The sequence below is a fragment of the Micropterus salmoides genome, unplaced genomic scaffold, assembly GCF_014851395.1.
Source record: "Micropterus salmoides isolate LMB-PRFRI ecotype aquatic unplaced genomic scaffold, ASM1485139v1 Ms_hic_scaffold_20, whole genome shotgun sequence".
NCBI classification, from domain to species: Eukaryota; Metazoa; Chordata; class Actinopteri; order Centrarchiformes; family Centrarchidae; genus Micropterus; species Micropterus salmoides.
Window position 1 is genome coordinate 11,017,996 of NW_024041151.1, and position 23,928 is coordinate 11,041,923.

A 23,928-nucleotide genomic window follows, 5' to 3' on the forward strand; every position below is an offset into this window, starting at 1 on the left:
TCTTTGGCATCGTGTTCTGATATCCTGGAGAGCATCGCTGCAGCACAGCACTTTGGCCAGATGTCTGTCCTCACCAGTGCTTTATAACAGGCTAATCTAATCTGGCTACACTGCAGGCATGCTTGGTGCACCCAAACATACACACACACACACACACACACACACACACACACACACAAACTGAGTGGATGAAGACTGGGCTTATAAATAATGAAGTGAGACATAAGAACATATGGGATTACTCATCCATAAGGGCCTTACTGGTGGACATCATAAGAGCAAACATTATTAAGACACTCATGAAGGCAAATGCATGAGGTATAGACAATGGGGTGCTGATAAGAGTAAAATACATTGTAAAATAACATTGTACAACATTATATTTTCTTGGCATGAGTTGCAAGATATGCACTTTATTATTATTAATGGGTGATGTGTTAAAACAGCAGTGACAACTAGGATCAAAGCAATGAGAAAGGGTATCTGGAGAAAGATACTTACAGGCTCTCCAGGGAGTCCAGGTGGACCAGGGTAACCTTTCTGTCCCTAAAGAGACAAACATCAAAAACCAGAGGTGAGTTAAATGCATAAAATAATGCAGAAGTGAAAGAAAAAATTCTAAAACAGTTAACAGACGAGGATAAACCTGTGGGAATGATAAGTGGAGGTTTGTGCAGAATAAAATATGCATGTTTACGATAACATCACAGACAGACAAGTTCAGTGCCATATGCAAGGAATCAATCTGCCCTTCTGTCAAGGGATCAGACTTTCCACAGGCTGTGTTCACTGAGAAATGGTGCTTGGAGAGGCTGTGCCAGGATCATGGCATGTTGAGGATATAAATGCCTTCCTGTTTGAGTCAGATACTGTAGCAGGTCCCCCCCTCTGTCTGCAGAGCGGACTACAACACAGAAGACAGCCCGACATAGTGCGTTTATAAAGTTCTGCTGACTCCAGCAACACAGACCCCCAACAAACAGCAAGAAAAACTAAATCAAAGGTGGGAAGGCATGTCTTTCCAGACCACAGTTTGATAGAGTGAGAGAGTAAGAGAGAAAGGAAAGGAAAGAGGGGGAAAATTAAATAAAAACAGAAGGGCAAAGAAAGGAAAGACTCCTGTTGTCCCGTTTTCCTAAACCACAGCTCCAGAGTACCAAGCCAAAACTCCTTGAGTTCCTGTAAACCATCTTTTAGCCCTGTCATCTGACTTCAGCAGGGGAAGAGGACACAGCATCCCTCTTCTCGTTATGTTACATGATCACTCTCACTGGCTTACACCTTCATACCAGCACTTTAAACTGCCTCTGTCAGCATTATACACACATTCAGTACTTAAATAGGTACAGCAACTGTGTTGCATTACATTTGTTTTATATATGTATACTTCTATTCACAGACCTCATCCTTACACATTGTACCATTATCACTGTATCTAAGACAAATCGTAGCTTTTGGAAAACTTCTCTGTCTCACTATCACCATACATCATCTGTTGCAAATCATCAAAAGACCACTAGGAGGAGACCCTTGGAGCTGGGATAAAAATACATGAGTAATACACATAAAACAAACAGAGATGTCACCGGGAGCTGACAGACTACTGCCTAACATAGCGATACAAAGCAGAAACGCAGTGTGTGTTTTCCATATTTTTGTGAAAGTGCTATTGGTAGGCATTGTTGTGGAGAGAACAGGGATGGATGAACATGCAGACACATGGTGCCTGTGTGTGACCACTCGTATATTGAACTGTTGTGAAGTTGGCCTGTTGGGCAGTTATAACGTGTTGATAAATGTGTGTTTGTCTGACTCTCCTACATGTGTTTGAATCTGATGATCCATCTGTTGCCATTAGACCATTATTTTCTCCTTTAGGGTGATTTCTTTTTTCCATCCAGTTCTCCACTTTTCAGGCCATTCTCAAAGCATGTACATGTGCACACAAAGATACATATCCACCGTCATCTTATTTCATGGCTTACTTATAGTACAAACATGTGTAGCAGCTTATGTTCCCAAGCTGTGCTGTGGGGTCCACGAGCTACACACACACACACACACACACACACACACACACCTCGGTTCCTGGGTATTAACCATAGCCTTCCAACCCCAGCTACACCATCTCAGATCCTTATCTCACTCATTATGAGCTTACTAATGAGAACGGCCATTCCCACCGGCCCGCCTGTGTTTACAATGCCACTTGCTTAACAAGCATGTGTGTTCAATCAGATAAACCCACCAGAATGCTTTTCATTTACAACAGCTCTCTGGTAGCACCCTGTAAGTACCGCCCTCCTCATCCTACCCCACTAAGCCGAGGAGTACCCCAGGGAACTTTAAGCGCATTTTGGCAGAAATAAAAGACACATTGTGTCTGCAGATGACATGTCATTCCTCTGACTCGTTACCAGCTACTCTGTACACACACTTTGTGGGTGTTCAAATGCGCACAGGCCTCATGTCTGTTTACAGCTGTACACCACAAATGCTGAATATGTGTCTTCCACAGTCTAACTACACTGGACTGCACCCTGGTAGCCGAAATACCCCACTCACCTCATTAATCTCTGCTTTTATCTTTCCACCCCTCTTTCTCCAAATTCCCTCTACAGAATGGAGCCAGATGATTGCCCAGAGCAATCGTCTGGCTCCATGCATGTGCTGCATATACAGCAAAACATAAACCCTTCACGCGATGTCTGGCGGGGTAATATGTAACAAACAACTGTGTGAACCTGACCAGACAACTGCCTTGAAATCTATCCAGCAGAAAAATATTCCTCATCTGATCCCTGTCTGAACTGCAATATCAGCAGCATGTTTGCTTGCATGCAGTGTTACTATTAAACTACTAGCATGGTGGAAGACAGAGCAATGATTTGTTATTCTTTTTGTGAAACATGCAGAGAAAATGATGGTTGATTTGAGTTCTCCCATGATTACAATGACGATGAGCATGTGGATTTGTTAGTTTGAACAGCGGTCAGGAGCTAAATGGAGAGACAGGTTTGGAGCAGGTCTTCGGACAGATTAATGTCGTACAATAAACTGTCTTGCATAAATGAAGGAAACTAATAAAGGAGGTTACAATATATGGATCTACTTTGTATTTATAGGATGTTCATGTTAAGAGAACTATGGTTTAGACTTAGTTTGAAGGAAAATTATCTGTCTAGAATCTAGGCAGCAATAGCAACTGAACTATCCACAATTAGGATTATCATTGACCTTGAAATCCTAACACATGGCACATATGTGAAAAGCACATGGAACCACCATAATATATCTCAAGATGGTCATATTTTCCCAGAATGTAGCATAACAGAAGTGTCTACATGAGTGTTAATTGATTAGTTGACTGTAGTGTCACTGCATAATGATGTTCTAACTGACCTTTCGGGACAACACTGTTACTTTTTATGTATATTTTAATGCACCATGTCACTAAAGCAAATTCCTTGTATTTGTAAACCTATATGGAAATAAAGCTGATTCTGATTCTTGGCTCTTGAAGTCTTTTTAACTGCCTGTACCTCTGGCGTAATAACATTTTGAAATGAAATGTAAATATGTCCTTTTTGGTTTTAAGGGAAGTTACCTGTGCAGTGACATCTTTATGCTAAGCTATGCTAACTGCATCCTGACTCTAGCTCCGTACTTAGACAAGAGTCATATTGATCTTCTCATCTAACTCTTGGCAAGAAAGTGTATTTTCCAAATGTCAAACTATTCCTTCAATTATAAACATGAAGAGGAAACAAATCAACCAAAGCAAACAGAAGTAATAAGTGACAAGTAAAAACTCAAAGTGTACTAAGACCAGCACTTCTTTTTAAAGATGCTAAGAAGTAAACCAGATTATCGGGAACTGTAAGGAGGTGCAGTTAAGAACGCTATGGGTGATGTCACGGGCGCTACGTCCATTTTTATATACAGTCTATGATTTAAACCTCTGCAACTGAACTAACAATGCTACTGTTCACTGTGTCTTGACTAAAAGCAATAATAATGTGAAAGATGTAGAATTTCTAACAAAAACAAGAGAAGAGACAGATCAACTAGCGGTGGGAATAGACATCGAGGAAAGAAGGATGGAGGCAGTAAGGTGAGACATGTGGCTTGTAATGTGGCCTTGTAGTTGAGGTTTGGCCCTGTGTGTGTCCCCTCTCCCTGACCTTGGCTACCATACTGAAAAGCCATTCAGCGTCTGCTTGGTAGAACAAATGTTTTCAGAGCGGAACATGCTTGGCTTGTCTGACGGTGTAAAATCACACTCTCCCATCACAGGTTCAAAGCACCACTGCTTTCTCCATTAAAGTTTTCCATGGAAAACCAGCAGCCAAATTCCAGAATTCCCGGTTGAAGTGTCAAGCTAAGGCTGATAAAGAGCCTTTCTGTATGTGTGTGTGTATTTGGGAGGCAGAAAAGGTGGAAGGGAAAAATACAGAGGAGAACAGAGGAAAAGCTGCCGTTGTCCCGTTTTCCTAAACCACGGCTTCAGTGTAACGAGCCAAGCAAGTGAGACAGAGCCAGAGTCAAACTGCTACAGAGGTATGAAGAGGAAGAAACAACACATGGGTGTTTCACGGTGGCCCACCGCTGTGATGTAATTGCAGTAAAAGTCATCATTGCTTTTCAACTTTTTGTATTGGCCTTGCAGCAGGCCTCAATGTCTCAGTGGAGAGACCTGCATCAGGACAGGACACGCCTGGGACTTTCCACCTGAGCTTACCGAAAAAAGGAGCAGAACAGAACAAAGCCTGTTTCAAGACAGTCTGCGCTACCTCAGCACAGTTTGGACGTTGACTCACAGCTCTGTCATAGCAGTGCCATGCGTAGGCATGTAGCATCAAGATTCATTAAAACCAACGCCGTGAAGCACAGCTGAGACCTGGGAGAAATACATTGTTTTCAGCGCCAGACGAACATAGATTAATTAGCTGCTCTGTGTTTGTGTACGGAAAGGAAGCTGCCTCCTTGTGTTTAATTTAACAAGTTTCCTCTACAGTCACCATGTCTGTGGTTCGTTGACCAATACCTGAGGCATGCTGTGATGATATCAGAGTGTGTTGATGAAGTTGCCATGGCAAAAACTTCCCAAACATTAGGATGTGACATTCTGAAATACTCTTAAAGAGCAGCTACAATGGACCTTTCGGCCTCATGAGCGTCTGCATTGCTCATCACAGTATAGACAGATAGGTATGTACTTTAATTTCCCCCCCTGCCAGTTGATCTTACTTGTGGCTGATTCCAAAAGTAGTATAAGAGGTCCATCAGCTGTCCGTCTTGGACCTGTACACTCTCACCTGCAGCTCTGATTCACATGTGACTGTCTAACTTTTCTGATGGGCCATTAAATCACTGCCAATACTCATTTAGCTTGAAAGAAGTCTGTGTATGTTTTCCATCAGCTTTACATTTTCCATTATAACTTTGTGTGTGTGAAAAAGAGAGAGGCAGAGACATACAAATGGAAGCAGAGACACGCAGAGAAAAGCAGACTCCTAACAAAAGCCATATGTTAAGCTTGAGGCAGCCATCCAACCACAGTCCGACACTCTGTTACACATCATTGTGACTCTGGGAAGACAGTGAATACATGCAGAGGCCCTTTACACCTCTGCTGAAATGCATACAATCTACCTGCTATATTCAATTACTCAACTAATTTGTCTACTTTGTTTGAAATGTGAGCTCAGTTCCATTTGATACATAATGTGAATGAAAACAGTTTATAAGATCTTCTTCTGCCACTATGAGACATTTGTTTACATCTCATTGTTCAAGAATAGTTGAAACAGATTATTTTTGTTCTGACCTGAGGAGGCTCACCAAGTACCAATACAGTTGTGGTAATCATGTCCTATATAGCAGTGGTTCCCAACCATTTTTTGTCTGATAGACTCCCACAGATCTGTCAAATAAAACTCAAGTACCCCTTCATCAACACCATCTGTCATGTTCCAAATGTGTTCATTGCAAGTGATTTGATTATTTTAGTTAGCTATTTGAACAGTTTATTCATTGTTTTATCTGACTATTTAAACCATTAAAGCAATACTTTTGCCAAATGAATCATTTACATGAGTAAATTTACTCTTACCGTTCAGACTTCTCTGCTAGGTTGCCAACTAGTTACCAAGCTTGTAAGCTATCGAGCTTTTCAAATTAACAGCGCCACTGTACAATTTTCCCACGTACCCCCTGTCAATTGCAGAAGTACCCCTTGAGAATCACTGCTGTATTGTATCTAATTGATGTCTGTTTTATGGACACACACACTGACAAGCATGCAAGAATGCATGCAAACAATGTTGAACACAGAACATACACAACTCAGACTTTCCCCTTAGACTTAACACTTGGTCTGTGCTTGTTACACTACTGTCTACCAGAACCTCTGTCCCACTTTTCTTCCATACACTCATAAATCACTCAAGTTCGCGACTTAAATAAAGTCACTGGTAATTTTGTGTTTGAGTGCCCATCCTCGTTTCCCTGATGACAAAAACCTCCGCCTTCATCCCTCATGACATCCTTCCTGCCAAATTAAGACCCCTCTGTGCTAGATCCAGAGAACACAGATGTGAAGAAATGGTGAAGACAGTCCAAATGGAGAAAGAGAGATGGAGAGAATTAAGGAGGAGACAAGGAGAGAGCTTTAGAGAGGTGAGTGGGTTTACACACACACACACACACACACACACACACACACACACACACACACACACACGATGCATGAAAACATCACAATAGACACAAAACACAAGGGTTATAAAATGGTGACAGTGACTCATCCAAACCTTTTCTTTCCTGGGCTTTCCCAAACTTTTCAAGGGTCTACACCCACTCAGATCAACTGGGAAGTGGGAGTTCTTAAGGCCAGCATTTAAGAACACTGAATTTCATTTAATTGGAAGAACTTTGGTGCAAGGATATTCAGATGTTTTTTGGGGGGGACCGTCTTACCTTCCGACCTTCTTGGCCAGTCAGTCCAACTGGACCAATAATCCCTGAGTCTCCCTAGAACACAGTGAGAATGACATAAGGCAGTAAAGCAACAATGACTGGCTGCACAAATAGCAATCATAAATGTGCTAGAAGCTTGCCAAACAGGATGTTGTTATAACTTAATGTAGCAGGTAGGAGGGAAAGGGGGCACATAATACCTTCTCTCCTTTAGGTGCTGGCCCAGGTGAGATGCCAGGGTCTCCTTTTCTCCCCTGATGAAAAGAAAAACACAAAGCAGGACTTTGTGTGAGTTAAAATCACCCAACTTCACCTCACCTATTTCAATCTCTGAAAGTATCTGACTAACAATTATATTAACATATAATTTCACTGGCCAACATCTTTCTTTTGGACTGAGGAAAAGGTTAATGCTACAAAAGGTAGCCTCTATAAATCCCATACTAGAGGAAGAATAAGAAGCTACAATTGATAGAAAAAAATGAATAGGACTGAGTTACCATGTGACTGATAAATCCACATAAAAAAATTGTACAGCTGCTTTTCTTAGCCACACTGTATTATGTGCCCCTCCAGTCACACACGCCAAGCTTCATTGTCAGCAGGTAACAATAACGGGGCTTCAGCACATCAAAGCTATGGATCGGAAATTACACTGTGAGTGCTGACTCCTTCTCTCCCCACGGACCCCTGCTATTTACAACTTTGTTTCATTTATTAAGGATGAAAGAGCAAAGATTGCAGTGAACCCCCCGAGACATCAAACACACCAGAATGATTCTCTCAACACACCTGCCAGGTAGATGAAGCCTGCTCTGCACGACTCTGCCTACAATATGCTGAAATGCTTGCACTCGATTGAGCACTCAGGCATGTGTATGTTTGTGTATAACATAAATGTTATTGTTTATATTACAGTTTAATATGTTTATACATACATACACACACACACACACACACACACATATATATATATATATATATGTATATATACACACACACATATATATATGGTTATATATTATGCATCTTAATGCAATGGTTCAACCTTTTTGGAAATACTAAATCAAAATCGAACACAAAATCCATTTACTAGCGCCTATAAAGCTCACTAATTACAATATGGGCCAGGCGGAAGTCCCTGCTCCCAGCCAAGAAATGTTCCGGCACATAACCCGTAAAACCACAAACTGTGTTGTTTGTATGGATTTAACAAATGCAATCTAACGTGGCTATAGTGAGCTATAGAGGTGCTGGTAAGGCTAAGGGTTTTCCCCTGTCTTTATGCTAAGCTAAGCTAATAAGAAGATCATTGTAAAAAGTGAAGAATGCTCAGAAGACTCAGGAAAAAGAGAAGGGATCATATAAATTACACTAGGGAGACGAGGATAAACACAGTCCCTTTGGGTGACCTGGGGAGGTCAGGACTCTTGTGATGGGGGTGAGCAGTGTCACCACATGCAGCTGCACAGTTGTCATTTATGCAAGACATTTTTATAATGCACTTTAAGTACACTATGTACTCTGAGCACACAGTGCCAGAGGTCAAGGTTGTTTGCTAAAGCATACATCAGTCCAGACAATCAGGTGACGGACCTAGAAAATCTGTCTTGGGCAGGGTAATCTGCTGTTCACACGTTAAAATTAGACAGATCTATTTGTAGTTCTCACTTTCTGACTCATAATGTCTTTCCCTAAAGCTCTGATAAATCACTTCAACTCCCATGGTGTTGAAACACCCTTCTCTCCTCTATGCGCTCGAGTTGCAGTGATAGCACATACATTCGCAGAAAAAGTATATACATGCATAAAATTACACACATTTTTGAAGCTTAAACCAAGCAGATCTCCAAGAATCTGAAAAACCTTAATGCACTTTAAATATAAATGGGATTCCTGATGTTTACCTCTGCAGCACACATGTTAAAGTGATACAATGAAACAGCTCTTCAGTATTAAGTGCTGTGGTGTTTGTAGTGTCTCAAAGTGCCAGGTGTTTGCCGCACTTCCGTGAACTTGGATGACCCTGATCCTTCAGCCATAAAGCTCCATTACCCTTGTTGCACTTTATGGATTCCAGCTGATATGGAAAAATTGAAAATTTAACACATCCTCATCCTCATAAGATTGTCATTCACGTTTGAGGCAAGAGGAGATTAATTAATTTAATCTCCTCCAAAATTAATTAATAAAACAGAAGCACGTACATAATCATGTAATAGTTTCATTTGGAAATATCAATGTGGCTCCTGGGCTTCTGGCAAAAAAAAGAAATGAAAGGCTCACTTGTGATCATGAGTTAGACTAAGTGTGTAAGATACCTTGAGCCCGGGTGGACCTTGTCGGCCAGGGTTTCCATGGGGACCAGGGGCGCCCTGCGGAAAAGCCAGAGAGAGGAAAACATAATCAAACAGTGATTTAGACCTCAATCAGTGTTCATATTGGGATAGCGCTGATGCAGACAGTGGCTTTGCTACAGTGAATGGACCAGAGAAGTGGGATGGTGGGGAGGGTGGTGAAGGGGAGTTTGTCTGGAGAACCTCAGCCTTCATGCTACTTTAACCTATTTTCCTATACATCAGCTGTGCGTGTGTGTGTGTGTGAGGTATTTGGGCTTGGTGTTGGGGGTAGAAGCTTATGGAAAATGGAGCTACTTCACCATATGGATGTGGTTTTCCTGCCCCCTGTTGCCTCACACTCCAGAGTCCACCCCCTCCACACACACACACACACACACACACACACACACACACACACTTGCAAAGCATCTTAATGAGTAATGCAGATCATCTAGTATCATAACATTTTGAATTCCTCCGCTGGTATGTGTTTCTGTCCGCATTGGCTGTTGCTGAATAAATGAACACAACTGTGTCTGAAAGCAAACAAAGCAAGATCTACAGTAGCAGCATACTGGTAATGTGAACCATTGCTCCCTGTCCAGTAGCCCCCATGGGAAGGTTTAGCAGAAAACCTTTGAAAGGATGAATCTATACCAATTTTTCTTTGTTTTAAAATGCAGCCATCAGACAGAAGCAAAGGGGTTGTTGCTATGTCTCCACTGTTCAGTTCAGTACAATGGGCCTTTATTAGCATGGGAAAGAGCTGTTTACAATCCCAAAGCAAGTGCGTAATAAAATACATAAATAGATAGAATTGTGATGATATATATATTAAGTCAAACAAAATAGAACAAAAAAAATTCATTTACATTTAAAAAATATAAACTAGTGAGGACTATATAAAGACTGTCAGTCTGTCTGTTGGTCTATCTACCTTCTCTTCTCCTGAGTGACTTTTTCCTGTGGATCTCTGACCTCACTCCTGCCCTCCACGTGACTCGGCACCTTTGGGCCCCTAAACTACCCCTGTAGTGGGTCAATGGTCAAGCGAGTCAGACAGGGCGGAAAAAGAGCCACAACTGATTTAAGAGCAGGTTTCACTAAGGTCTGTCTAAATAAATCAGGAAGCCATTATGTTAGCGATCTGTTCTGCAGCATCAAAAAACAACATCTACCTACACCCATACAGACAGCTCTCTCTATTATCCTACTGAGAAAAAAAAAGTAATCTGGGGTTTGGGCTGGGTTATACAGCTCAACAAAAAAGCCCTTTGAGCAATGTTCAAACTCAGACATACTGGTCGGGTGCAGACATGACAACATAAATGCCTTCTGCTGTAACTGCTCTTCCTGTCAAAGGGCACTTTGATGACAGTCATGTCTGATTCACTTGAGACAGGGCTTTTCATGAATGAACAGGACATTGCTAAGAATGTGAATCACAGCGCATTCCACACTCCAAATTAATGTTTTGATAAAATCTAAAATAATCATAAACCTGATTAATTTGTTATTTGTCACAAATAACAATATTTTCATGCCAGGGATTCTTAAGTTTTAAAGATCTTGCATCTTTCCTCTGCTCACTCTGTTCCCCTCTCATTTTCAGTTTGTATTCATCTCTTCAGAGTTAGTGTGCCCAGACAGTCTTGAGGGACACTGTTGTGCCCTAAATAAACTTAAACAAACTAGACATGGTTGAATTACATGCTTCAAAATTAACCCTGCGGTTTACCGCAGTTTGGGCAGTACACTGGTAGGCACAGTCTGGCACAAACACTTGGTACTGTGTTCTTCCATCCATATCGTGTTCCTTTCTCGCACAACAGGTGTCTAATTAGAGAAGACCAGGGTGGGGCACACACAAGCTGAAGGCTATCAAATAAAAACCCACCAACCTCTGAACAGCAATTCAGGGCGTTACTGTGGTTCCTGTGGTAAGAATGCTGCACTAGCACTATTAAGACAAAATGGTCAAAATCGAAACAAATGATAGCTCCTTCATGTTATGGGAACATGCGTCCTGCCTGCTCTGAGGTACATAAATATCTGTCCTTGAATCTATATCAACTTAAAGCCAAGCAATGCTATATGTGTACTTGTGGATCTTAAATCTGGATGCATGACAGCACTCCCATGGTTACATTCCCACACAGAATATTTTAGATGAGCCCTTTTAATGGGCTATGCTTTAAACATAGTCTGACTTTTAACACGCTTGTAAAGACATTGTTAAATGTATATACAGTCACCATATTAAAGATAAAAGACACTCTGTATGATGCCTTGCCAAATGAGTCAAAGGGGCAATGTCTGATAAATTAACATTAGATCAAGAGCATGCAAATCCACAGGATGTTTTCATAAGTAGAAATACTAGTCAGCACACATTCACTTGAAACTTTGCCTCTAAGGATTCAAGAAAATATTTCACTCTTTGTTAAAGTCACAATAGCATGCCTTGTTATCGCTGAGCATAAAGAGCAGCCCATTTGCAGCCCAATGTCACATAAATTACAGTAAGCCTTCATAATAACAGAAGCAGACGGGGTGAATGAATTAAGCTGTGCTGATAAAAAGCCAACCATATAAATTTATTTATAAAGCTTAAAAGACAAAAGTTTTTAGGCTGAATACATCATGCCATGACCAGAGTATATGGAAAAGGAAATAGTAAGTAATCCAGTGTATTATTTAGGCATTTACAACAATAACAGCAATGGCTCATAATAGCTATTACAAGTTTGAAAATTACGATGGAAACCTAGAGCTAACTTTATGCCAAACATCTAAAACCTGGTATTAAAACATTCATTAAAGTGCTCAAGGGGGGATTGCAAAATTGGAAGTTAGTCTGTGATTTTTACTGTCCTGGAGCGTATTACAGTAATGTTCCAGAGGAGAGATCCATATATACAGTTTACACTGTGGATTATACAGACCCTTAAAAAGCTGATCTGTCGCCTGGTGTTACCAAAACAGCCCAACACACTGCCCCTAAGCAGAGCTCAACACCTTTACTCATTTTAAAGTTCTTTATAGTCAAGGTTTTCCAGATTTCTATATAAAATGCCCATCAGCCCATTAGCTTTACATGCGGGTTAAGCAAGGTGGGGGGATTATATTTAGTGGCAGAGGAATGGTTTGGAGGGAAAGCTTGAGGAAAGATGGACCACAGAGATTTTCTTCACTCAGACAAAGACCCTTTTGACCTAGCAGGCTCCAGATGAATACATGCAGCCAGTCTTCAGATAGATACAGGGCTGTGTACCCGTGATGCATCCACCGCACATTTCCTCTCACACCCTTCTACCACCACCACAGTCATGGTACACCTACAAACAGACTCAAAGGCACTCATCCTGCATATTCACGTATGACACCTAGCGAAGGCTTCTGTACTGACAGCAGTTGCCATAGCGATGGCTTCTCACACTCACATGTGTGGGATCAGAGGTCAAGGTTCATGGGTGGTGCTTGGCAGGCTCAATGGTGCTCTGTGTGTCATCATACAGACTTCCAGTAATCCAAGGCTACGGAAGGTCATGCAAAAAAAATGGCTCTCTGCAGCAAAAAAAAAAAAACTGCAACTGGAATTTAGTTTTTCACATAAAAGAGATGAGGCTTATGATCAAATCATGACATGCCACCTGCGAGCCTGCAGCCTAAGCAACCTGTAGCATGAAATCCGATTTAGAGTTAATTATTTCAGTGATCAACAAGTAAATTATCTTTTCCCAAATTGAAACCACACTCATATTTGGCCAAGAGGGAAGAATGTGGACATGAACATGTGTTTGTGAGTGTGTGTTTGCAAGTGTGTAAGTAAGTATGCAGCTCAGTGTTTGCACATACACACATGCATGGCAGCAGCAATTAAACTTGATAAATGCTTTTGTTTACAGGAAAGCTCCATAATCTGTCTCACTATTTATGTAGGCAGGTCATAAACACAACCACATATGTCTGTGCTACACAGGCGTGGGATTAGCGCTGTAGCATGTATACACTTCTGTGAGAGCACTGGTATGTACTTGTGTGTGCGCTAAATAAAAATGACTGTGAGGTTAGAGTCAGACACTGACGGCATGTTTGCTTGTGACCCCCGTTAAAGTGGCATCAAAACCAAAGGCCTTTACAAGTGCTTTTTTATTGAAGAGGCTTGTTTTTATTGTTTGCACTTTGCAAACCAACCACTTCCACTGACAATGCCACAGGCTGTTGAACAGTTGGTTTGCTGTGGTTGAGGGTTGACAGAGGCCACGTCTGGATGTAAATCAGTATGAGGTGATTGGTTGATACATACTGCTGATGATTTGAGGTTTGAGACAGGCATAGGGGCTTTACCAAGTTGAAACTGTATGTCCAAACCCAACCAGGCTCCAACCTAAGCCCTAAATTGGCAGCAGTGCATATTTGTAACAGTAGTTTTCACTGTAAATATGTAAGGAAAGATTCTTTTGAAGACCTCCAAGCTAAATATGGCAAATATTTTGAGAAAAGTTGCTGCTTGGTCACACAAAAATAGTTCCACACAGTACTTATATACTTGGGTTGACCAAGTTCACGCAGCTCTGCACTTAGATTTTTAAGCCCAATTAAAATTTCATTCCAGGTAAGTTTGATTTGGATCATAACAAATCCACCTAAGTGGGGCTGATTTTGTGGAACTGCTACTAGAGACGGGATGGGAGGTGCTGCTGGTGCTTAAATAGCTTTAATTAGAGCCAGACAAAGACCTCCTTATACATCTATAGTGGTGGGGGATCACAGAGACTTTAGCTTAAGAGTCTCTCACACACAGGCAGACACAAACAGTAAGTAATACTTAAAACACACACACATAAATAGATACAAACACATTTAGATTACATTACTCTATTGTGTGGACTGGTTAAGAGCTTGTTTGTGGTGTTTGTCTATTAATAAAATTTGAAAAAAAAAGAGCCTGAGGCGTCTATTGTTGTAATAGTCTATATAAAAACAAGACTAAGAGTCTTCAGTGCTTTGAGGTAAATGCTAACATCTAATATCAGCATGCTAATAGGCACACAATGATAACGCTAACATCCTAATGTTTAGCAGCTATAAAGTTGACCATGTTCATTATATTACTTTTTTAGCATGTTACCATGCTAACATTTGCGTTATAGTGATAAACACAAAGCTTAGAAGGCTGATGGGTGTTGCATTACTTTTGCAGTTATTTGGTCGTGACAGAAGTTTTGAGCAAATTTTGGCATGATGGCACTATAGAGGAAAAGTCAGAATTCCTCAAAAAAGACCCACAAATGTGACAATATCTATTTCACTACTTTGGAGAATGAGACCTTTCATTAGCCTAGAATGGGATTCCTATGAAGAGTCGGTGCAGCCTGCTGCAACAGCTCAGTGAGGAGAAGAAAGTCCAGTGGAGCCATGTGTTCTCTGTCTGTTTACAGTGCTTTTATTAGGCATCCTGTGGCACAGGCAGTCTTTTGAAAGGCCGTCTTTATAGGAGCTTTCCTGTTTATGCTGAGGGGTGGGAGGTCAGCACTCGCAGCCCTGTGCTGAATATGGTCAATCTGCCTGCATAGGAAAACTTTGTGTGTGAATATGTGTGAGAGTGTGTGTATGTGTGTGTGTGTCAGCTGGATGATGGGAGGGATTTAAAGTGATGTGGGAGACTGGCTTGGCAGGTTATTATTGTAACTTTGCCTTCTAGGCTGGAACACACAGATAGAGTCCTCTCTGTCTGTCTTTTTTGAGTCACCTCTCTGCCAAGTGAGTGATTTACTGACTGTTTGTGTTTGAGCTTTCAGTCAATATGTACGTCAGCAGCAGTAGCAAAAATACAAACAAACACACAAGCACGCAGAGAGATGCCCACAGTAAACCTAAATAAAGACATGGTTCCATTAAAAAATTCCTGGAGATGAACATCAGATAAAATAATTTCTAGAGGTTACAAATGGAAGTGTTTTTGATGTGGCTGGAGGTGTTTGAGAGCAATCAAAGAGACTTACCCGAGGACCCCTCTTGCCTGGCAGGCCTGGCTTTCCTGGAGGTCCTTGCAGTCCCTGGAGAGAGAGAGAGAGCATTCAGTCAGTGTTGCATACTGACATATACCATACGGATGATCTTACTCGATGCCTGAGCAATCTCCTATCAAAACGATCAGGCCATTCAGACTCCTTTGTGTGTTTCCACAGACAGGCTGCAAGGTGGCTGCAGGGTAAAAAGTGACATCTTTTCCCTCTGAAGTAATTCCATCTCAAGGTGATGAGAGTTCAGCCTTATCCATCAGGACGTTCTGAGCCTGTGTGGCAGGAAACCATAGAAACACTAGAAATAACAGGTAATTTCCTGTGCCACTCAATGCCCCTGTGAGGTTTTATCAGGCTTGTGCTCATTCATTTTCTTTTCATCAAAAAAGAGGAAAAGGAGAGGTGAGGAAAAACAGAGGTCCTGTGCTGTGGCTAACAAGAGCTACTTGTAGGGCTCTGGGTCATGATGTAAACTTGCGTTGAAGCACCTATATATGGCATTTTTAAAATGTTTCCTTCACTGTAAATGCATTACAGAATTTTTACTATGCTGTTAAATTTGATCCCTGATAAATATGAAGATCTAGTAAAAGAGCAGCAGCATCCACCATAAAGCACAGTTGTTGAAGTGTGAAAGTTGTACCCTTTCTGTAGTTTCCTCATCTCAGCTTTCACAAGGCTATGAACTTTTAGAGACAAAGCACCACTTCAAAGCAACACCGTATACATGCAAACCTGAGTCTAAAGGTTATTGTGATCATAGCCGCTACCTTCATATAGCAGTCTGTCTGCGATCTGGATTATATCGCTCTGAAGATTATAATTGGCCCCCACCATCTCTTCCAGGACGACCTCCATGGTTGAGACCACCCCTATTGTTACAGGTGGTGTGCTCTATGGTGGCCTAAGGACCTGTCAACATCAACACACACTCCTGTCTATCTTCACACTTCCACCCCCTGCTTTGTCTCTCCTTCCTTACACTTGTTTGTTTGTTTATTCCTACTGTCCTTCCCATCTTTGCACATGTCCAACTTTAATGTATTTCTTTCCTTCCAAAGAGAGTTGACTTCTGTCTAGCTAGCGATGTAGCAGTTTCAGAAAATTCCCACATCAGCAAGCATTTTCCTATCACCACATTTCAAACACAGTCTGATGGCAATGGCTGTTTGCAGTTTTTTGATTTAGACTTGCTGACTGTGTTCATGAGGAAGTTAGGGCATGATTTGTGGCACCTGACAACTGAGTCTGAATTATGTATTCAGAGTTGTGCTGTGATTGTTTCAATTAAATTTACTTCTGACTTTCATTAAATTATTCAAACAACAAACTACTGGAATATCGAGTGCAAATAGGCAAACTCCCCTATAATCTTTATCAATTTCAAAAAACTGCTTAAAAGCCTTCTACTTGTGGCAGCATTTAAGTACTTATGCAGCTTGCAGGTACATTTTCACTGAAGTCGGTTCCGGTTTAAATTAAATTTAAGCTCACAGCCAGTACAGCTCCAATTAAAGATTTATCAGATTAAAGCTCCAACTCTCACTTTCAGCCATCACATAAAAAATCAGAACATATAAATTACATTCAGATGTGCAGTGGAGCAGATCTCAAAGGAAGTCATTTTTAAAGCAGCAGTGAGGAGCCAAAGGTGCTTCACATGGGAAACTGTTGCCATATCTGTGCCTGCACTGGATGTTTCTCCTGGCAGCCAGAGTGCAGAATCGGCACAGTGGAAACAAAACTCCAAATAGCAGTTCCACTGTGTCTTTAGGCAGTAAGAGTGATGAATGACAAAGATATTGGCAGAAAACTCAATAAATATAATGCTTTTCCATGGCTTCTGACTTTTACATTTGTCAAAATGTGTGTGTGTACTATAAGAAGGTGTGAGACAGTAACACATGCTATGTGTGTTTTTGAAATAAAACTGTGCTGAATAGAAGACAAGAGACAGAGAAACACACACATATGTGTACATATACCCATACGCACTCATCCGTGCATGCACATACACACACTTTGACAGCAGGCACCTGTTTAATCCCTGATCCTGAACAATCCACATTAGTCTATGTACTGTACGTGAACCCAGACACATTTTTGAAACATGTAACGTAAAGCCTGGAACATTTACACAGATTCTGAATACAGAGCCACAGCTGCAGCACATGCTGATTGTTCTATGATTGGACATTAAGGCACAGTTTTGTGTTGAAAGCACCACTCTCAGATTGTTGTGATTTGCCATACATTTGGCATAAAATGACAAATGTTTTTTGGCATAGTAGGAGCACTCATAGATGTATCAGACAGTCCTTCAGTAAATTACCTCATAACTTCCCTTAATCATCCTTATACAATCTATTTTCTGTGGGAGATTAAAGCCCTTCATATTGAGATTGCAGGTAGTCCTTTCTAAATGGCAGCAATTCAGTTGTAATGACAGTCAAGTCTGGTGTGGACAGCAGTGTGGAAGTAAATAAGTCAACCGTTTACACGCCGCACTCTGCAATCTACAGTGGCAAATTACAGATCACTGCAAAGAATAACAAAGGCACAGGTATCAAACACACAGGCCCTGCTCCCACTTTACACTAAGATGACTCAATCACAAGGGTAGCTTTAAATACGAGTACAAACACACCCAGAACGTGCTGAGGAGACACTGAGGTCTGATAACTCAGGCCACATCTGGAGGTGAAGAACTGTGTACACAATTATACATTGCTTAAATCACAATAAAACTCCTAAACATTTGTCTATGCCAAACAACTTGGACAAAATTTTAACTTCTCTCAGGTGGTCAGTCAAGATGCAACTGAGATGCACTCTGTGTGCTGTGTTTGAGAATAGAAGAGGTGAAAATAGTCCTGCTTGCCTGCATTGGGAAGCTGTATGATGGTGTTTACTGACTGCTTTGACCCTTGACATAGCTTTAAAAGAGGTCCATGAGACCTCCACTAGCCCTCTATGACAGAGGAATCTGGTGCAGAGACGGCAAGGCGTCAGACCTGACACGTCACACCCAGCCTGGAGGGTCCTGTGCACAGAAGGAGGAGGAAAGGAGGGAAAAAAGTAGGATTTCTAACCTGTGTGGGAAAGGAGATAGAGCCTCATTAACCTACAGATCTCTGTGGTCTCTTATTTCTTGCCCCAGAGCACTAGAATCAAACCTGGTCTTTTTTTGGTTTGACCAACAAAGACTGGGATGTCCCTAATGAAGCATAATTCCCTCACCACAACTGCCAACTGTCAAATAAAGTGCATGTTTCTTCATCTTGGTTTTGCAAAGTCTCTATATGTGTGTCTTTGTCTTTCCTTCTGCTAGTATAAAATGCTACATTATTTAAAATTAGCTATTCTACACTGGCACGTTGTCAGCTTCAGAAATGATTTCATAATGATCCTGCTTTTCTATAGTCATCCATGGCCTGGGCCCATTTTATATTGCATGCTTCTGTGTTCCCCAACAGTCTATTAGGCACCTTCTATCTTTAAAGCATCTAGTGTCAGCCCTTGATACAAGAATGCTCAAGAACATATATGCATATGTTGTACATTTACTTAATTTGTGTTTTTTGCCACACACACAAACACACACTCAAGAACCAACTCAACGGACCAAAGGTGCTTACCGGTGGGCCTGCTTCTCCTTTCTGTCCTATAGGTCCAGCCAGCAAAGAGAACTGAGTAGGTGGTACCTCCCAGCTCTGGAAGCCATCAGTAGCAGGTGGTGTTACTGGGTTGTATAAAGGCCTGGTTGGTCGAGGGGTGACTGGAGTCTTGGTGGTTTTGGCTTGCTTTGTTGGTTTGATGACCTGTTTGGAGATTGGCTTGGGGGTTTTAGCAGTTGTAGTTTTGGAGATTGTTGATTTTGAGGGTTTGACTTTGGATATCGTTGGTTTAGAAGGGACAACTTTGTCAGAATTTGTTTTGGGTTTGGACGGAGTGGCTTTGGATGGTGAAACTTTAGGCTTGGGAGATGTTTTCTTGGCTGTGGTGGGTTGTGGTTTTTTTGGGACTGCACCTTGGCCTGATAAGGCAGAGCCAGGCTTTATCTTAGAGGATTGGGTACTGGCAGAGGCTTGAATAGTAGGTTTTTCTTGTTGTCTATTCCTGCAATTGTCGTTCTATTATGAGGACTGGGATTTGTGGGAGTGGGTTTGGAGGTTTTCTCATTTGAAGCTTTAAAGGTGGATGGTCTTGGGTTTGGTGGTTTCGTCGGTTTCGTCAAGGGTACTTTTATCCTGAGTGGTGCTGTGACAGTTTCAGTCCTGGCCTTGGGAGGTGGGGAGGCCAAACCAAGCTGGACTGTGACTGGCATCACAGTTACCAGCAGGGGTGTAGGAATGGTCCCAGAGCTGGGCTTTATTGTTTGGGTGGGGGCCATATATCTGACAGCTGAGGCAGCAGCGGCAACGCTCCTGGCAAGGCTCATCCTCGTGGGCTTCCTAGCTGTTTCCGTGCCACCGCGTTTAGGGGTAGCAGCGGTAGCTGTGATGTCTGTTTCTCGTGGTAGGATAGGCAACAATGGAGGAAGGTTAGGCCTGTATGTGTCAGCTTCCCTACACTGTTTCTTAATGTACCTGCAGTAGTTGTGAGCTGCCTGTGCAGAAGGGACCAGGTCAAACTGGCAGATGGCTCCTTCAAAGTGTGCTGAGGCTTGCTGCTGGCTTGTCCGCCCTAGCAGGAAGGAGCCCTGGAGCTCAGGAGCCAGTCCCTCCTCACTGTCCCACCCAAAGTCTGCATGAACACTCTGCTCTCCGCAGGAGGCATATAGAGTCACTCTCTGTCCATTAATTCCCACTGCCAGCTGGTGCCACTGACCATCGTGGGGCTCATAGGGCAATGCAACCGAGGTGTTTGGTCCTGTGTGAAGGACTAGATTGCCCGGTGCAAGCTGTAGACCGAGAAGAAGCTTCCTGCGGCCTGAGAGCAGGGTGAAGAGGAAAGCACTATTAACACGGTGTGAGCGAACACTCAGGACCAGTGCCAAGTTGGGCCAGATGGCTGCTGGGAAGACGGAGCGCAATGGAGTTTCAATGTTAGCCCGCTGGTTGAGGATGATCCCCGATTTAAATGGAATGACTCCTGCTGGCACCGAGCGTGACGGCTTCTCTCCCTTGAGCCCCAACTTTTGGAGGATGTCCACATCTGGATAGAAGGGAGAGTGGTGTTAGAGGTGCAAATAATTATGACAAGCTTGTCAGTGCAGTTAAACAAAACTGAAAATTAAATAAAGACTTAAAAGACAGTATCCTTCTGATTTCTGTTGACCCTTGATTGTTCTTTTCATATTTCATGTCTATGGTATGTTATGTAGCCTCAATATATAGAGATGCCAATATTTCCTGCCATAACCAGGAACCTGGAAATACATCATCGTGAAAAAGGTACATTCACTTACATTTGAAAAAGAAAAATGGCATCCATAAATGCCACGGGGAAATTTTGTGTTAATAAAATCAAATATCACACAAGGAAGATGGCAGGAAAATTCAAAGGACCAACAGTAGATATGGATGAGAGGGAAACTGTTAAACATCTTTAAAATATTAATAGGAGCTATAGCTCATTGTCAGAATTTGCTTTACCTGAAACAAGTCAGGCTCAGCAAACTATTTTAGCTGTCATTGCCCGCTAAGCGTTTGGACTGTCTACGCTGGCTTATGAGCCAATTTTCCTATAACTTCCTGATCTTTCAGCAAACGTACAACAGCAGCTCACAAAGTAATGGAGCTCAAAACACTTCAGGGTGAAGAGATTGTAAAAGAGATGGCTGAAGAAAAAAATGATTTACAAAGAGAAATAAACTTGCTGGGATTTGAGGCCACCTAACTACTTCTGCAAGCTGTTTAGTGCAACTTCAGGCCAAAACAAATGACTATGTATAGGTCCAGACTGACAAAAAACTACCCTGATGAAGTTTATGCTCTCTGAGTTGGTAGATGCAGTACAGAGGTGTTGCGGTGGCCTTTGTTTCAAATGTCAGTGGTTTGCGGCCTCATGTTTCTCTCCAGCATGGCAAGTTGTGGTATCATTTTTTTAAAAACTCTCTTGAAGAATAAAACAGCTGTAAGCATGCCCAAAACAAATGGCCCTGGAATATAATGTGTTTATGGTGAAACAGGCCTGCAGATTTTTAAACCAGCTTCTCACCCCATAATGTAATCCTAAAGTGGCCATCTTTTACCAATCCAAAGGGTAACAAAAGTATCATGTGAGGTTTCAAAGCCAAAGTACTGTGGGTCCAGATGATTTTGTTTTTCCTTTCCTTTAAACTTAAAATACATTTTTTGTTTACATGGAGAAAAGAAATTAAATATAAACATTCCTTAATTGAAGAACTCGGACTTGCAACATGCAAATAGATGAAATAGCTATTTAATGTTTTATTAATTCATTTTTATGTCCATCTTCTGACGCACTTTGTGCTTGTTCTACTGATAATAAAGTTGCATAGATTCACTAAAATGAAATTCCACATGTGACAGCAAAAAAATAATGCAGGAAATATATTAATTCTTTCATCATATCACCATATTCTTTGTAAGAACTCCACTACCAATAACCAGCTCCTTCACCTCCATAGTCATGTGAGGCACAGAGCAAGACAAGACTCAGTCAAGGCCAAAGCAACCAGTACCAGGAACGCACAATCAGGCTAAAGGACCTAATCCTCTCTTACTAACCATCTAGCCAACACATACCCCTAGAAAGGAAAAGGGACTGTTGGATACTGTATAAAGCTAACAATATGTGTATGTGAATTTTGAGGCACTAGGGACAGAGTTCAGGTTCTAAATGAACATTTGGTGGCAAAATTATATAACTTCCACACCAATTAGTGCATCTGAGTGATTGCTGTACTGTATGTTGAAGTATATGTGCTGGACATGCTTGCTTGACTGATATCAAGGCATGGCCTCTTTGTTTTAAGGCTATAGGGGTTTAATGAGCCAAAGGAGATCGGCATCATCAGACAACCTCCCCTTTTCCCTTCTCATCTCTGTCATTCTCTTCAGTAGAGTTCAGAACATGACCACACTCACCACAAGTGAGTATAGCATCTCCCCGCCTGGAGCGAGAATACAGTTTCCATCCTTTCAGCCAACTTTGATTCTCTGTTCAGTGTTTCAGTCTCAGTGGTCCCGGCGCTCATTCTCTATATGACCTGTGATCTTAGACCCAGGCCCCTCAACAACTTTATTGTCTCTGGGCTCTCTCTGACCTGTGGTCACTGAGCCTTGTCTAATGGGGACATGTGTATAGAATTCCTCTGCTTGTGAAAAGATAGAAAAGTGGGCAAGCAACGTTGATGAGATGACAGAAAGTGGGAAAGATGAGGAGAAAGACAGATGGGATGTCCACAAAGTTGCTGCACTGGTAAGCCATAGAGAGCAACGACTTCAATGAAGCGCTTGTCTTTCTATAATATGAGGCTTGCTTCATTAGACCACTGACGAGGGGCTCAGACATTGGAAATATATAATTGCATGGAAAGTAAAAAAAAAAACAGGAGTGGGAATTTTGTTCCAGAGTTATCAAGGAATTAGACCTGGGGGATGAAGCAGCTCAGAACTGAAATGTTTTTTCTTTTTTTTGCAGAAAGCGTTTTTACATGTCAAACTTCACTTTAACTAATCTGTCTGGTCTGGCATTATTGAGTGCTATGGATAAATACCAGGTCTTAACAAACATTGTATCTGATTTCATAGAACTGTACTAAATCATATCTAAAACAATAATTATTTTGCACAGTGAGATGGCAAATTTAGCCATGCCTCCACTATATAGCCAGTGCTTTATGGTCTTTAAGGACTTTCCCTTGCCTCAACATTTGGGTTTTATAAAATAGCCTGGGGAAACAAGAAACTACAACAAACTACATGGGGTATAGTGTATACCCATCCACACAGTGAATTATCCTCTCTGTGTGGTCTCTTCTACAGTAAAGGACATGACTTGGCAGTGAGGCAGGAGGTCCATTACATGTATCTGTTCTGTACTTAAATTCCTGTCTCCATGCTTCTTTATTGAAATACCACTTGTACTAATACTGGGGCATACATTAACCATGTGGTTTTAGATATACAGCATACTGTATGGATGTGAACACACACAAAGAGGCAGACTTGTGTTTAACACATGGCTGGAGTTCATAGCCTTGCTCTGTGCCAAGTCACTCAAGTAAGACAGAGAGAAGAAGAAGTCCAAGGCCCTTCACTCTGTAATGTTAGCCCTTGTAGAGGATGAAGTCACTGATTCATTCGAACACACTCAAAAGAACTCTCTTTGGCTGGCCTACACCAGTCTACAGTGAGTCATTTATGATATCTCTGAGCGGAAAAATCCTCCCCACAGCAATACATTACATGTATTCCCACAACATCGGATTTGGAATCATGGCTTATGATTCGTGATTAAAGTAAGGGTCAAAACTTGGTAAAATGTTGGTTCATCTTTTACTTCATCTTTAGTAGCATTTTGCCTCTATTTGGTAGTGACAGTAGAGACACAGACAGGAATGCAGGGAGAGATGTTTAAGGTTATGACATGGAACAAAGGTCCGTTAA

The 23,928-nt window shown here is 41.6% G+C and overlaps 1 protein-coding gene across 1 annotated transcript in view; it reads right to left on the bottom strand.

Annotated features, from left to right (window-relative positions):
* Positions 1-23,928, bottom strand: part of LOC119914724 (collagen alpha-1(XXVII) chain B-like) — a 67,803-nt gene that overhangs the window by 36,513 nt on the left and 7,362 nt on the right. The window contains exons 3-9 of the mRNA XM_038734203.1: positions 19,496-20,506; positions 18,988-19,454; positions 15,329-15,382; positions 9,303-9,356; positions 7,182-7,235; positions 6,982-7,035; positions 502-546 (exon numbers count right to left, since the gene is read on the bottom strand). Coding sequence (XP_038590131.1) covers positions 502-546; positions 6,982-7,035; positions 7,182-7,235; positions 9,303-9,356; positions 15,329-15,382; positions 18,988-19,454; positions 19,496-20,506 — 1,739 coding nt within the window. The remainder of the gene's footprint in view (positions 1-501; positions 547-6,981; positions 7,036-7,181; positions 7,236-9,302; positions 9,357-15,328; positions 15,383-18,987; positions 19,455-19,495; positions 20,507-23,928) is intronic.